The 16893-nt window shown below is 39.2% G+C and overlaps 1 protein-coding gene across 1 annotated transcript; it reads left to right on the top strand.

The window, feature by feature from the left end:
- The first annotated feature begins 883 nt into the window (after window positions 1-883).
- dph3 (diphthamide biosynthesis 3) lies at window positions 884-6389 on the top strand. The gene is made up of 3 exons (XM_026178285.2): window positions 884-1121; window positions 5163-5237; window positions 5733-6389. The coding sequence occupies exons 1-3, from the start codon at window positions 1014-1016 to the stop codon at window positions 5799-5801; spliced, it is 252 nt and encodes an 83-aa protein (XP_026034070.1). The 5' UTR covers window positions 884-1013; the 3' UTR covers window positions 5802-6389.
- Window positions 6390-16893: the final 10504 nt, after the last annotated feature.

Raw genomic sequence — 16893 nt, 5'->3', positions numbered from 1 at the left:
AGGTTTCATTTGTATTTGTTGGCTTTTATTTTCATTTTTTAATAAAGAAATCTTTATTGAAATTATTTTTGTCGACAGTGTTGCTACCTCGAGCCGTGTCACCAGAAAGTATGAAAACATTTTCATGAAATCATCTTCAGGTCATTTCAATCCATCATCACTGTCACGCTGCTCATTGTTCTGTTGATTTTCAGGTTGTGTGTTTGTTTTTCTCCTGCTCTGCTCCGTGTGCGTTTTTCTTTGTTTGTTGCGAATTACCATCAATGAAAACTGAGTTTGGACCCGCCATACAGCCTAGCCTCGACAATCTCAGCCTTGGTCTTAAATCACACTGAAATCATGTCAGCAGAGTTTCTGTTGGGCTCAAATTTAAACATTTTTGAATGGTGAGCCTCACCAGCACATAAAACAGCAAATGCCACTGAAAAACAGTCTAAAGGTTTCGAGAATTTGCCCTTTAAAACTGATCCTCAACATCATCTAAATGTCTTTGTTTTCTTCTTTTTCTTCTTCTTCTTCTTCTTCTTCTTCTTCTTATTATTATTATTATTATTATCATTGCTATTGTTGTTATTATTGTTATTATTATTATTAAATGTGTGGTTGACTTGTATCTATTAATCCTTTACATGTGTATTTATTTAGTATTTATTATGAATATAAAGGTACAACGGTTGAAATTATATGAGCTGGGTTTTCTGATAAATTGGCTCCTTATAGTGGACATAAGTGGGAACTACAATCTACAGTCGTAGTTAAAATGGCAAAAACACAAAAAAATTTCTAGCTCTTTAAAACTCAATATTGTCACTATAACTTATTCTATTGTTCTTTTACTTCTCTTATTTTTCACTTTTCCTTATTTTACATTGACCACGTTTGTGTTATTGTTTTGATAGTTGCGTCAGCGTTGAGTCAGAGGTTGTGTACGTCATCACACCGCGCTGCAGGCACGCTTTGCCGGTGCGGATCTGGTGCTGTTCTGTGTGGACTTTGCGTGTGTTTAGGGGAAAATGTCGGTGTTTCACGACGAAGTGGAGATCGAGGACTTTGAATACGACGAGGATACGGAGACGTATTACTTCCCGTGTCCCTGCGGAGACCGCTTCGCCATCACCAAAGTAAGTTCAGCTCACGGCTAACAGCTACAAACCAAACTTCAGTTTGAAATCTCCTGTTTTTACATCTTCATATAGTGGGTGATTTACACGGAGGACATAACAGAGTTTCCCACTCCCTTCATCATCGATACAGTCTTCTTCTGGATTCGGCAGGGATTTATTGATGGCACGTTGATATATGTCCGTTTTTTTTTTAAAGAAGTATTTCAACCTTCCTTTCGGATTTGCCACAGAGGTGGGACGTAAAATCTCTCATTATTTGACTGAAGTTTGGTTTGGTGTTAAGATAAACTTTTATTAGTCCCACACGTGGGAAATGTGTTTGGTCACGACAAAAAAGTGGACAGTACAAAGTTAAGAGCAGCAAAAATTAAGAAAAACACAAGAATAGAAAATAATAAACCAGCACCATACTTTATTCTCAGCAGTGAAACTACGTCAGTGAACGGAACCAAACTCCATTTAAAAGTCTTCAAATTTAAGAGAGTAAAAACGTTCAAACAAATCAAAGCCTACTGAGTAATTATCAGTCATTTCTTGTGACATCATGAAACTTTGTTTTACATGGTTTAAGGTAGAAAAGACGGTATTTTAAGTAGTTTTTTTTTTCTGAAATAGTAGAAACTTGTAGCTGAAGTGAACTTTAGCTCTCTTAAATTCGTCAGAGGATAGACTTTAAAGTTCTGATGCTGGCCTATAAAGCTCTGAATGGTTTAGGACCAAAATACATCAATGACCTCCTGACCCAGTATGAACCTTCCAGATCCCTCAGGTCATCTGGATCCGGTCTTTTATCAGTTCCCAGAGTCAGAACCAGACACGGAGAAGCTGCATTCAGCTTTTATGCTCCTTATATCTGGAACAAACTCCCAGAAAGCCTCAGATCAGCTGAAACACTCAGTTTATTTAAATCCAGGTTGAAGACTCACCTGTTCTCAGCTGCATTTGAATAAAGCACCAAATCCACACTTTAAGCTTAAATTTCAAAACTTACATTTAACTACTGATTTTATCTACTGTTCTGATTTTATCTGTTTTGATTTTATATACTGTTTTGTTTGTTTGTTTGTTTGTTAATTAGTTAGTTAGTTTATATTCTTGTTTTAATCAATTTTAAATCATGCTTTTTATTTGTTCTTGTTTCTAATGTCTCTGTAAAGCACTTTGAATCACCTTGTTGTTGAATTGTGCTATACAAATAAACTTGCCTTGCCTTGCCTTGCCTTAAATTCAGGAACAAGATGACAGTTCACCATATCAAGACTTCCTTCATGTTAGCAGGCTGAAGAAATCCTAAAACTGCAGTGAGTTGCAGCTTATTTGTGGGTCTCTGCCTTCAGTGACTAAGAGTTGGCTCTTCTGTGTTGAGATCTGACATTTGAAGGATATTTAATTTCTTTGCAGGTAAAATACACGGGTGTACAGGAGGGAAATTTAGACTTTTTCTAATGGAGTTTGGGTGTTTTTAGTGATATGTCATATACTGATGGAGATGATCTTCTTTTTCTTTTCTTTTTGAAACATTAAAACAAAGAAACATAGTTTGGAAGAAATGCATGTATGGATGCATCTGGCATACCTGAACACTCTAAAACTGAAACAGATACTCAGAATAAGCAAGAAGAAACTCAGACTTTATCAGTTTTGATAGTGTTTGCCTGCTCAGCACCATCCAAAGGTTCATCCAGGAAAGTCCGACTTCATGACGAGTTCTTTCTTTGTAATTCACGAAGCATCCCAAACTTGCGACTGCAGTCAGGTCTTGCAGTTTTTACACTGTCCCTACACTTTGTCTCTCTGAACTCTGTTCAATTCCTCAGACCTTGCGGCTTTGCTGCGGTGCTCTCAGGGGAGAGTTTATTCTTACAGGCAGCATTTGTGTTGGGTGGCCTGTGGTACTTTTAATCCTGCAATTGTTTGATCAGGTAATGCGTTTTCTCCAAAGGGTGGCTGGCCTTTCCCTCAGAGATGGGGTGAGAAGGTCAGTTTGAGGGTGTCAGGTAAAGATGTTACTCCTGCACATTAAAAGGAGGCAGCTGAGGTGTTAAGATCACGACCTACTGGGAGAACCCAGAACTACTGGAGATAGCTGAGAGAGGCCTGCTGCCCCCATGACCCAGCCCCAGAAAAGCGACAGAAAACGAATGGCAACATGTCGTAGATGGAGAAGAGTGACCGTACAATCTTGATGATTTCTTTTATGTGACAGGTGCACAGATTTCAGATCAGCCTGGCTACAGTGCTGAAGAGAAACCTAGGGTTGTTCTTATTTTCTTCAATCAGTGATGAATAGTAAGATGTTCTGGCTTTGCGGAGGGCTTTCTTATAAAGCAACAGGCTTTATAAAGGCTAAATGATGATCTTTTAAAATTGTGACATGCCATTTCCTTTCCAGCCTATGAGTTATCTGCTTTAGGCTACGTGTTTGAGAGTTATACCACAGAGTCAAGTACTTCGGGTTTGAGGCCTTATGTTTCACAGTAGCTACAGTATCCGGAGTCGTACATAGTGAGGAGGTAAAATTATTAACAATGGCCTGTATTTGTATAGCACTTTTCTAGTCCCTAAGGACCCCAAAGCACTTTACACAACCTGTCATCCACCCATTCACACACACATTCACACACTGGTGATGGTAAGCTACATTGTAGCCACAGCCACCCTGGGGTGCACTGACAGAGGCGAGGCTGCCGGATACTGGCGCCACCGGGCCCTCTGACCACCACCAGTAGGCAACGGGTGAAATGTCTTGCCACTTCGAGCTCTGTTGGAGTAGCATTCAGATAGCTGCTCTGCTCTGTGCTGGTACAGGGCATTGAAGATGATAACAGTGGGTGGATTATATTCTTAAACTTAGTTACAGCGCTTTCAGAAAGACATCTACTGTGATAAAGTCTACTCTCCACTGCTGTTTAATCAATTATTGTAAATGTAATCAGGAAATGATCAGACAGGAGAGGGTTTTCAGGAAACACTGTTAAATGTTCAGTTTCTATGCCATATGTTAAAACAAGGTCTAGAGTGTGATTAAAGTGGTGGGTGGGTTCTTTTACATTTTGAGAGAAGCCAATTGAGTCTAATAACAGATTAAATGCCATGTTGAGGCTGTCATTCTTAGCATCTACATGGATGTTAAAATCACCCACAATAATTATTTTATCTGAGCTGAGAACTAAATCAGATAAAAAGTCTGAGAAATCAGACAGAAACTCTGTGTAAGGCCCAGGTGGACGATATATGATAACAAGTAAGACTGGTTTCTGAGTTTCACAGCTGGGGTGGACAATGTTAAGCATCAGGCTTTCAAATGAATTAAGTCTGTCTTGGTCTTTCGTTGATTAATAGGCTGGTGTGAAAAATTGCTGCCACACCGCCCCCTCGGCCTGTGCTTCGAGATTTCTGGTAGTTAGAATCACTCGGGGGTGTTGATTCATTTAAACTAACATAATCATCCTGCTACAACCAGGTTTCTGTAAGGCAGAGTAAATCGATTTGTTGATCAATTATTAAGTCATGTACTAACAGAGACTTGGAGGAGAGAGACCTAATATTTAATAATCCACATTTCACTGTTTTACTCTTTGGTTCAGATGTGGATACTGTACTGTTCCTTCTTTCTGATTTTTTTTTATGTTTAAGGTGTTTGTTGCTGGTTTCTTGTTTGTTTTTCATTTGTTTGGGAGCTGACACAGTCTCTATTGAGATGGGGTTTTTTGGAGGTAACAGGAGGAGAGAAGCTGCAGACTGCAACTTTTTATTAATACATTAATACATTTGGCCAGAATTCTCAAAATGACAGCTTCTCCATCCAAAGTGGGATGGATGTCATCTCTCCTAACAAGACCAGGTTTCCTTCAGAGAGTTTCCCAGTTATCTATGAAGCCCACATTGTTTTTTGGACACCACTCCGATAGCAATTTAAGGACAACATGCGGCTAAACATGTCACTCGTGGACTGATTGGGGAAGAGAGAGGAATAAACCACAAAAACATTCAAACCTTGACAGAAACCTGAAGATTTTATTTGTTTTTATTTTGAAGGAGGACCTGGAGAACGGGGAGGAGGTGGCGACATGTCCAAGCTGCTCGCTCATCGTTAAAGTCATCTACGATAAGGTATCTGTGACTTCCTCTTATCAGTTCATCCATAAAGGGCTCAACGATCAGTTATTTAAAAAGTTTCTTGTAAAGTGACGAAAAGCAGCAAATTCTCACTTTAGAGAAGCTGGAAATCACTTTGTTTTATTATTTAAAGTACCTTCAGTGTTTATTTGATCTAAAATGTTTCCTGTGATAACACCAGAATTTCTCATTATTTGATCAGGACAGTTTTATATCGATCAGTTAAAACTTTCAAATAAAAAAAACATGATAGAAAAGAAAAGATGCAACAGCATCACAAAAACCTCTGAAAAGTACTTTTACATTACTTTTTTGTGTTGGGGACATTAAACCATCATGCTTTTATTCTGCAAATCATTGGTGAATTGTTCATGTAAATTATTGATTTTTTTTTTAAAAAGTACAACTTTAAATTTAAGACAGGTGGATAGTACGGGGCGTCACTACCTGTCAATGAATGACAGGCTTTTTTGTATGTGTGTGTTTCAGGATCTTTTCCAGGTTGGAGAAATCATTGAAGCACCGTCACACGCCAAACTGGAGGTCGTTCAATCCTGAACCCTCTCACCTTTGACCTCACAGAGACCCCAGTTTAACCATTTCCCGTCTCGACGCTGTGTCCAGGTGGTGCTGGGAAACGCCAGACTTTCACTGCCTCCTGTATTTCCTCCAGATGTATCTTGAATGAAATCACACTTGATCCAGATGAAATTTTTTTGAAGACGCAAGGTTGCGGCGTTCATGTGTTTGATGGACTTCCTGCGGATTATGTGGGAGGATGAGCGTGGAGCCGAGCCATTTGCTGTGAACAGATGAAGGTTGCGCTTTAAAAAAAACAAAGCGTTGGTTCCTGCCTCAACCTCGCCACTCTTAATGCACATTCAGTCTTTCACTTTAAAGCTCAGGAGAACGAAGGAAGCTTCATTTTAGGACTGGCAGGTTTCTTTAGAGCTTTTATTTTGTAGTTTTGAGATATTTTAATATATATTTATATAAAACCTCCACATACAGAGAACCCAGACACCCTCTATAGGACAAACTGTGTGATGACACAATTACTGAATCAGTAATGTTTCAATCGATCAGCTGACGTGTGCTGATTGGCTCCATGGCATCTCCGTGGGATTAATAAAGTTTTTACTTAAACTTTTTGTTTGTTTGTGGATAATATGACCTTTGAACACAGAATTAAAAAGTCTTTGTTAGCACAATAAAAGTTTCACTCTGCAGTCGATATCTCTGAAAACTTTCAGAGAAAAAGCATGTGTGCGTCTTCCATAAAGCCCCTCCCCCCTCCGTTAGGTGAGAGTTTGATTCAAAGCAACATTCAAATTTTCAAACTCCAGATTTTTTAATGATCATGAAAATTCTTTTCTTATTACATCTGTGATAGGATGGTCTGACTTTTTTTTTTTAAAGACAATATAAAAGTAAATTAATATTAATTATATTGATATTTCAGTTATTGATTTCATCAATTTAATTTGATTTCAGTAAGCTTGGTGATTGTCGGTTAATGATTGAGGTGACTGGTTAGTAAAGATCGTGGTGGAAAGTGTGACTGCATGATCAGAGAGTCAAACATCTTCTCGTCTAGAGACTGAATTGCTCTTTTCATAGCAGGAAGCTGTTTCAGCATCAGTAAACACCGTTTTTACTCTTCACACCCTTTACAATCAAAATGCTTTTAGATAGTTGAATACAATACACAATCCAGCAGAGGGCAGCAACACCTAAGCGCTCTCTCTCCCTAACATGAGCAGAGGATCCCTAACAACCAGCTGCTCCTAATACATCTAAGTGCTCTGTTTTATTTACATAACCCAGCATTCAGTGAAGTTCTCTGAAGGTTGTGATGCTCAAAACGAGTGTGTGAGACACTCAAACGTTTGTGTTGGAATTGCATCGAGGTTTCTGAGATAATCTCACAGCTATCTCCATCGGCACTCTAATCTGTAGTGAGAGTTGTTAACAAATAGGTCACCTGTAAAAATGGATGCAGGTTATTTCACATTTTTATTCTTGTCTCCAAAGTTTTCTTGGAAGTTTCTGGCTACATGAAATGCCAATACCAGCTCACACAGGTTAGAGTGAGCATGAAATCATTTAATACAGCAAATAATATTTTCTGTTGAAAGTAACAAAAAGAAATAAGGGACAGGATTTAGAGCTGAACTTTTCTGCCCATTTTATTTTTTATTGACGTGTTTTTACAGCACAAGGCTATACTCTGTCTGCTGATATGAGTCAGCGTAGCTCACCCAGCAGCCTGTTTCTCTCTTGTCTAAAATCATAAAAGAGTAGGCCAACATTTGTTTAAGTGCACTTTGAATCTCCATGTTTAAATGGATAGCCTATACTGGTCTTCACAATCCACAGCAACGATAACAGCGAGACACTGGGTATTTTCTTTTATACATGTTCTGTCCTTGCTTCTAAGAAATAGAAGCGATAGTATTAAAAAAAATGAAATCAGTAATTTAAGGCCCAGTCTGAATTACTGTGGTCTGTCCGGCATGGGAATCCTGACGCCATATCTGCTGAGGAGTATGGGATGTCAAACGCTAGCAATTATTTTTGGAGTTACTGTATTAAACGCAAGAGGCTCAGACAGTTTGATGTATTTACTTTTTCTAACAGGAAACATGCCTACATTGTTCTGATATTTTATTTTTTGCAAATAAAGTTTTTTCTCTGACAGAATGCATAGTTTATTTTAACTATTATAAGTCAACCTACTTTTTTGCTTTTGAGAGTGTGATCGTCCTAAAAAAATTTCCAGTACTGGTTTATGTACCTTTTCACGGTAAAGAAAGGGGCTGGTTGACGGTGGATGACTTTTAGAAACTTTTATTTATATCTTTAAAATGGTAATGTGTCACAGTTGGATCTTGGAGATGATGTAAATAATTGAGTGAAGATGAGGCTAAATGACTTTTAAGACTCTAAATAAGAAACCAGACATAATCTGTATTCAGGAAACTTGGCTAAAACCGACTTTAGATTTTGTAATCAGAGGATATAGTGGTGAACACAGAGGCAGAAGTGAGGTTCATGGAGGAGGTTGTGAAACTTTTTTTTTTTATAGCAAAAGGAAAACAGAATATATAGTTGTTGAAGTTTGGAATAAGAACAGCATCAAAATTGTACATTTTTAAAACCCATGCAAAAGGCTTTCACCTGAATGAATGGAGAACCTTGATATCCATTTAAATAGAAAAGCATGTTGGTGTGGCGGTTTTAATGCACACAGTTCGTTATGGGGTACTAATAATGACCACAATGAAACAGTAATTCAAAAATTAATGGACAATGGAAATTTTATTTGTTTAAATGTTCAAATTCAAAATTCAAATTCAAATTTTATTTGTCACGTACACAGTCATACACAGTACGATATGTAGTGAAATGCTTGGACAACTGCTCGTGACCTAAAGAGAACAAAAAAGGAAAAGGCTATGAATAAGATAGGAAATAAATATGAAAAATTAAAAAGGGTAAATTTAACTAGGAAGGAATAAAATATAAATTAAGGTTAAAAATGAAATAACTGTACAACACAAATTAGAATGAAGGGTAAATTTAACTGGGAAGAATAAGATAAAGATAAATATATAAATTAAAGTTGAAAATAAAATAACTGTACAACAAAATACACAATACACAATATAGAACTATATAAGAATGTATGAAGAAATCTAAATATAAATAAATATATACACAATAACAGCAGCTGTACAAGTATTAACCGGAAATGAAGAATATAGTGACCAGTGTTGTGCAAAAACAATGTCCAGAATGTCCAGTGTGTGTGTAAGAACTGTATGTGTGGGTCAGTACTGTGTGGTGGTGTGATTGAGAGACCGTATCGCCTGCGGGAAGAAGCTCCTCCTCAGTCTCTCTGTGTTGGTCTTCAGGGAGCGGAATCGCTTTCCTGACCTCAACAGAGAGAACAGTCTGTTGTTGGGATGGCTGAGGTCCTTCACGATCTTCCTGGCCTTGGTCCAGCACCGCCTGCTGTAGATTGAGTGCAGGTCAGGGAGCTCGGAGCGGATGGTGCGCTCAGCTGACCGCACAACCCTCTGTAGAGCTCGTCTGTCCTGCATGGTGCTGTTCCCGAACCAGGTTAAGATGTTTCCCGCCAGGATGCTCTCTATGGTGCACGAGTAAAAGTTCCTGAGCACCTTGGAGGGCAGTTGGAAGTCTCTCAAGCGTCTGAGGTGGTAGAGACGCTGTCGGGCCTTTTTCACCACGGTGTTGATGTGACAGGACCATGACAGGTCCTGCGTGATGTGAACTCCGAGGTATTTGAAGCTGTCCACTCTCTCCACTGGGCACTCGTTGATGACGGGGGTCTGGTAGTTCCTCTCCTGCTTAGTGCTGAAGTCCACTATCAGCTCCTTTGTCTTACTGACGTTTAGAAGGAGGTTGGAAGGGATACAAGAGTTAACATGAAAACAGGTATGAAATCAGTAACTGATCACACAATCTGGCAGGTAGTTAAAGATAAAACACTAGGAATTGACCACTATCATATAATAACTGAAAAAATGTGGGTATTGAAAAGTCTGACGCAGGTGGTTTTCAGAAATGGTGTTTCGGTAGTGAAGATTGGGAAGCATTTAGGCTTCTTACAAACCAGGAATTGGATGAAATTAATTGGAATACGGAAGTTGATCATTTAAATTTCACTATGTTGTGATATTTTACAGGACAAGTATGGACAATGATAAGAAGAATGGGTGGGATTAAAACAGAATATGGGTATCCAGTCTTAGGTGATGGTGAAGTTACAGCAGTAAAAGATGAAGAAAAAGCAGATGTGACGGCTAAAACTTTCGTTAAAAGACATAGTTCAGATAATATTTATGTAGAATGAAAAAGAAAGGATAGTGTCAGAGAATAGAGAGTTATTAGAACATGAAGAGGATGTAAATCAGCGGTCCCCAACCCCCGGGCCTCGGACCGGTACCGGTCCGTGAGTCGTTTGGTACCGGGCCGTGAGAGTTGAGGCTCAGGTGTAAAATGTATAGTTTTCAGGGTTTTTTATCGGTTTTCAGCGTTATTTTGTTATCGTTTTTATCGGTTTTCCTTGGTCTTTTCACTTGTCCACCTGACTTGTTTTCAGAAAGACTTCCGGCATGATGGCGCCTGTGTTTGGCTTCGCCGCTGCTGGGTGTAGTTGGTCTCGCTCTATTGTCGTGTTTTTTCTTTCTACTCTGCTGTTTTTTAACTGTTTTAATGATGTACTGGCTGCCTTGGTCTACGATCGTCTGACGCTGTTATCCATCCGTTCGTCAATGACGGCCAAAGATGTTTTTTCTCCTTCCTTTTGTGGGACTTTCCATTCTCCACACTTTTCTCCGCACTCCTTTGGTACCTTCCACCCTCTGCCTGTGACTGGATCTTCGGCCAGCGCTTTCAGCGTTCCCCGTAGACTACGGAGAAGAAGAGGAAAGAGATCGGGCATCCAGGTGAAGCTTAGGCTCCTCTGGCGGCGGGGACGAATTGGAAAGCGATGTCGGGCGTTTTCCGTTGCCTACGCACATGACAGCTATATGGAGAGGAATCTGTCTCCCAAGGCCCTACTTGGATATAGGGGGCCCGGCTTTCCAAGGCCGTGTTATCTCAGAAGGGTTCATCCAGACTCTCCTGCCGACTGGCTTTTCATCCCCTCGGTGAGTGGAATATATGAACGTAAAGGGTCTGATCCCGAGAATTTACGCCCTTTAATTCGAGAAACTCTAGCTTCTTCCAACAACAATGTTTTCACCCCGCTGTCTATGGCGCTCTTTAATGCCCGATCTTTGACGAATAAATCGTTTGTGCTTAACGATTTTATTGTTTCTAAAAATCTGGACTTCCTGTTCTTGACTGAGACCTGGCAACGGGGGTCGGATTATTCGTCTACTATTGAAATGTGCCCAAATGGCTTCTCTGTCATTAGCCAGCCTCGAGGATCTGGTCGTGGAGGAGGCCTCGCGGTGGCATATCGGAGCCGTTTTAACTGCCGTTCAGTGAAAGTTGGACACTTTCTGTCTTTTGAACTGCAGCTCATCAAAATTGGAAAGAAGGATCCTTTTTACTGTGCGTTGGTCTATCGCCCTCCTGGCCCAAACAACTCGTTTTTAGCCGAGTTTAGTGATTTTCTGTCCTCTACTATGAGGTTGTCTAAATTGCTTCTTGTGGGAGATTTTAATATACATATTGATGATGAGTCCGACCGCTTTGCTAGGAGTTTTACCAGTATCATGGACTCTTTTCATTTTATCCAACATGTATCTGGCCCCACACATAACAAAGGCCATACACTGGACCTTGTTTTTTCTTTGGGTCTGAATATTGATTATATCTGTTCTAAGGACATTTTTATTTCTGACCATTATTGTGTCTTTTTTAATATGTCTTTTTATGAGCCTATGTCTCCTGTTCATCGGACAGTTATTTCCCGCACTTTAGACTCCTCCACAGCACAGAAGTTCTCTGATGTTTTTAATTTAACATTATCCCCACAAAACGATGTTGATTTTTCTATAGATCTATTCAATTATCATTGTCTTTCGATCTTAGATGAAATCTGTCCGATTAAAATGAGACCTGTGCCTGTTTCCAAGTCTGTACCCTGGTTAAATGACAACATTCGTCTTATAAAACGTAATTGTCGTAAAGCCGAGCGGTTATGGAGGAAAACTCACTTAAATGTTCATCTCCTCTATTTAAAGGATCTTTTAGCCTCCTTTAACAATGCTATTAGAGTTGCGAGGGCTGCTTACTTTTCTCAGTTGGTTGCAAGGAGCAGAGGTAATCCTAAAGTTTTATTTGATACTATTACTAATATTATTACTCCTGCTCCACCTGCTGCTATTATTTCTTCTGTTGAAGATTGTGAAACTTTTCTTGCTTTCTTTTTAGAAAAAATTAGCAACATAAGGAAAAACCTGTCTTTTTCAGCGTCTGCGCTGTCTGTTCCCACGCCAGCTCGGCCTGTTGTTTTAGAAGGTTTTTCACCTGTTTCACTACCAGAGCTGGGAAAAATAGTTAGTACAACAAAATTATCCTCTTGCTCTCTTGATTTTTTACCTGCATCATTATTTAAAAATGTCTTTTACTCTACTGGTCCCTGTATTCTTACTATAATTAATACCTCCTTGGCCTCGGGCATAGTCCCTGCCTATTTTAAAACTGCTGTTATACATCCCTTGTTAAAAAAGCCTATGCTGGACCCATCTCTCACTAGCAATTATAGACCGATCTCAAAAATTCCGTTAATTGCTAAGATTCTAGAGAAGATCGTGGCTAAGCAGCTTACAGCAGTTTTAGATAAATATAGTATTTTCGACAAATTTCAATCTGGCTTTCGTAAAGTTCATTCCACTGAAACAGCCCTTCTTAGAGTTTCTAATGACATTTTGTTACAAAGCGATGCAGGTAAATGTTCTGTTCTCTTAATGTTGGATCTTACGTCGGCCTTTGATACTGTTGACCACTATATTTTACTTAACAGGCTGAAACACTGGGTTGGTGTCTCTGGGACTGCATTGAAATGGTTCTCCTCGTATCTCTCTGAACGATATTCTTCTGTGGCAGTTTCTAAGTATAGATCATCTTCTGCGTCCCTGTCTTTTGGTGTGCCACAAGGCTCTGTGCTAGGGCCATTACTGTTTTTAGTTTATTTACTCCCTCTTCAGCACATTTTGAGCCCTTTTGAGGATATTTGTTACCATTGTTATGCGGACGATATCCAACTCTATATATCTTTTAAACCGGAAGAGGCTTCTAAGCTGCGGCTTTTAAATGTGTGCTTGGAAACCATTAAAGGCTGGATGGCTGAAAACTTCCTCCAACTAAATGAAAGTAAAACCGAAGTCCTCTTATGTGCCCCAGATAGACATATACCCAGTATAATAAATGCTCTTGGTCCTCTTTCAACGTTTGTAAAACCATCTGTCAGGAACTTAGGGATTATCCTTGATCCTGCTCTTACGTTAGATAGTCATGTTAAATCTCTTGTTCGGTCTTGCTTTTATCATTTAAGAAATATTTCTAAATTGAGCTCTATTATATCCTATATACCGAACTGGAGATTGTTATTCATGCTTTTATCTCTTCACGACTGGACTATTGCAATTCCCTGTTTACTTGTTTAAATAAAGGTTCTTTGGAGCGTCTGCAGATCGTTCAGAATGCTGCAGCAAGACTTTTGACGAAAGCTTCTAAATTTTCACATATAACACCGTTGCTCATGCAGTTACATTGGCTTCCTGTTGAATTTAGAGTCCAGTTTAAGATTTTGGTTTTAACTTTCAAGGCTCTTCAACAACAAGCACCACCATATATCATTGAACTTTTACAGCCCTATGCCCCTAGTAGGTCTCTGAGGTCGAGTAGTCAGGGCCTACTTGTCATTCAGTATACGAGACTGAAAACTAGGGGTGATAGAGCTTTTGCTACTGTGGCCGCCAGACTGTGGAATTCCCTTCCTCAGGACCTACGATCCGCTGATTCATTGATTACTTTTAAAAAACAGCTAAAAACACATCTTTTTAAAACTGCCTTTTGCTAACTTTGTTTGTATTTTGTCTTTTTAATCTGTTATATCTTGTAAAGCACTTTGTGATCTCTATCTAGAAATGTGCTATATAAATAAAATTTTACTTACTTACTTACTTACTTGTGTTATGAATAAATTTTCTTTTTTTCGGTACCGGTACTAGTTTTATTTTGTTGTATTTATCCGCGACACCTTAAAGGCCATGAAAATATTGTCGGGCATAAACCGGTCCGTGGCACAAAAAAGGTTGGGGACCGCTGATGTACAGTAAATGATTTACTAAATGCACCTTTTTCAAAATCAGAGTTAAATCGAGACTTCAGAAATCAACACCAGGGAAAGATGACATCGGTTATATAATTATGAGTGATCTTAGTGAGTCATTTAAAGTCATATTATTGGAGCTTTACAATAAAGTTTGGGAAGATAGGAAATTACCACAAAGCTTGAAAGAAGCAATAATACTACCGATATGGAAGCCAGGCAAAGATGATACAAAACCAGAACATTATAGACCAATTGGTCTAACTTCCAATGTATGCAAAATAATGGAGAAAATAATTAATGAAAGACTGATGTACTATATAGAAAAAGGGTGTAATGAAAAAGGCAATGGTTTTATAAAATCCAAAGGAAAACTGGAGAAATGAGAAGGAGACAGGAGGAAGAAAAGAGAAGAAACAATCATTTTATGGCTCAGATTTGGGCACACTGGTCTAAACAGCACACAGTTCATTTTAAGGGAAATACTGTAATGAGAAATGTGAGCACTGTGGGGATGATGAGACAGTAGAGCATGTTATATTACACTGTCAGTATTAGAAAGAAAGAAGACAACTAATTCAAAACCTAAACCTCATCCTAAATTATGATCAAATCTGAATCGTAGGGGCTAAAGACTTTTTAAATGTGATAGACTCTTTCAGTCTCACCCAGCATGTATTGGATCCAACACATGTACAGGGCCATACGTTGGACCTTGTCTTCTGGATTACCAATTTCTAATTTGGAAATATGTGATGCGATTTTCTCTGACCATTGTGCTTAACATACTTTTATCCCACTGCCATTTTAAATCAATCCCAAACACGCTGTTATAGTGTTTTTAAACTATCGGCTATAGAACAGTTCTCCATTGCCTTTCAAAAATGGTCGGGTTCTTCCCTTGGCGACGACACCGAGCAGATCGAATCTAACTTTATTAGTAAATGCAAGGCTAGTCTTGATGAGATTGCCCCGTTTAAACTAGCGCGACCAACAACTAAATCTGACCCGCAGATAAACGAGACAACCCGATCAGCTAGATGACAGTGCAGGAAGGCTGAACGAAAAGGGGAAAAAGACAGGTTACGTTTATTTTCTACTGCTGAGAGAGAGTCTATATAGATATCAGGACATTGTGAAAGCTGAAAAATCTAACTCGCAAACACTATTGAGAACAACTCTAATAAGCCCCGAACTCTCTTTTCAATTATTGATTTGGCCCTGAAAACCTCTCCCGCCTCTCATATGTATAGCTCTGCTGAAACTTGCAAGAGATTCTTGCAGTTCTTTATTAATAGGATAGAAATACTTCGACCCGTGCCTATTCTGTCCCTGTACGATGTCTTAACAACATATACCTGCTCTACTGCTTTTGACCCGTTTGAGCCTGTATGTTTTAACCAAGTGGAAGATCTTTGTAATAGTATAAAGATATCATCCTGCCCCACAGATGGAGTCCCAACACATTTTCTAAAAAAGATTATTAAGGTTGTCGACTCCGAAATGGTAACTATTTTTAATAGTAGTCTTAGCTCTGGAGTGGTACCAACTGGTTTCAAACATGCTGTAGTACAGCCAGTAAACTTTAAAAACCTAACCTTGACTCCTCTGTTCGTGCTCATTTCAGACCTATTTCCAAGCTTCCGTTTCTGTCAAAAGTTTTGGAAAGAATTGTATTTGAGCAGTTACAATCCTTTCTAAATAGTCATAATATTCTAGAGAAATTCCAGTGGGGCTTCAAATCCTACCACAGTACAGAAACTGCTAAAAATTCTTAATGATATTTTATTAATCACCGATTCAGGTGAGTCAGCTGTGCTTCTGCTTTTAGACTTAAGTGCAGCCTTTGATACCATCGACCACAGCATTATGATCAGACTATTGGAGCAATGTGGTATCAAAGGTATTGTCATGGTCGGCTGTGTGGCAGGCAGGCAGGAGTGGTGGACCCAAAATGCAGGATTCTCAGGACACGAGGTTTAAACAGAAAATGCAGCTTTATTGCTGGAGCAGAACATCAAGATAAAATAAAACTCACAAAAGCAAACAAAACTCTAAACAGAGATGCAGGAGGACTGGAAATCCTAAACACGCAGCAAGTGAGGGTGAACAGACGTTAACGACGCGACGCTGACACACTGGGCTTAAATACACTGAGGGAGTCATCAAGGAATTAGAGACAGAAGGGGGACACAGCTGGGAGAAATAAGACCTAACGAGACAGGGGAGAGGTAAAACTGAACACACTGACATGAGACATGAACTTTCAGAATAAAACAGGAAACTTAACAGACACAGAGAACCAGACAGGACACTGAACTTGACAGGCAGACTCATGAGCAGACACAATAACACCATGGACAGACAGAGGGAACACAGAGAAGTGGGAGCAGGCAGGCAAGGAACAGAAACCTAACAAATGGCAAAAATCACAACAGAATACACATTTGGAATGAACAAAAGCATAAGGAAACACAAAACACTGAGTCCTCAGACTCAGGACCATGACAGGTATCCCTTTTGGAATGGCTTAGGTCCTACCTCTCCGAGAGGACTTTTTCTGTGAGCCTTGATGATTTTACTTCCTCCACAGCTTCATTTACCTGTGGTGTCCCGTAGGGTTCCGTATTAGGCCCAATTCTCTTTTCAATCTATATGCTACCCTTAGGCCTAATTTTTAAGAAGCATAACATCTGTTTTCACTCTTATGCTGACGACACCCAGATCTATTTTCGGCTTAATAGAAACACCTCAAAATTCAAATTCAAATTTTATTTGTCACGTACACAGTCATACACAGTACGATATGTAGTGAAATGCTTAGACAACTGCTCG

This window comes from Astatotilapia calliptera, chromosome 23, assembly GCF_964374335.1.
Source record: "Astatotilapia calliptera chromosome 23, fAstCal68.1, whole genome shotgun sequence".
NCBI lineage: Eukaryota > Metazoa > Chordata > Actinopteri > Cichliformes > Cichlidae > Astatotilapia > Astatotilapia calliptera.
This window is presented reverse-complemented; position numbering and strand designations above follow the sequence as displayed.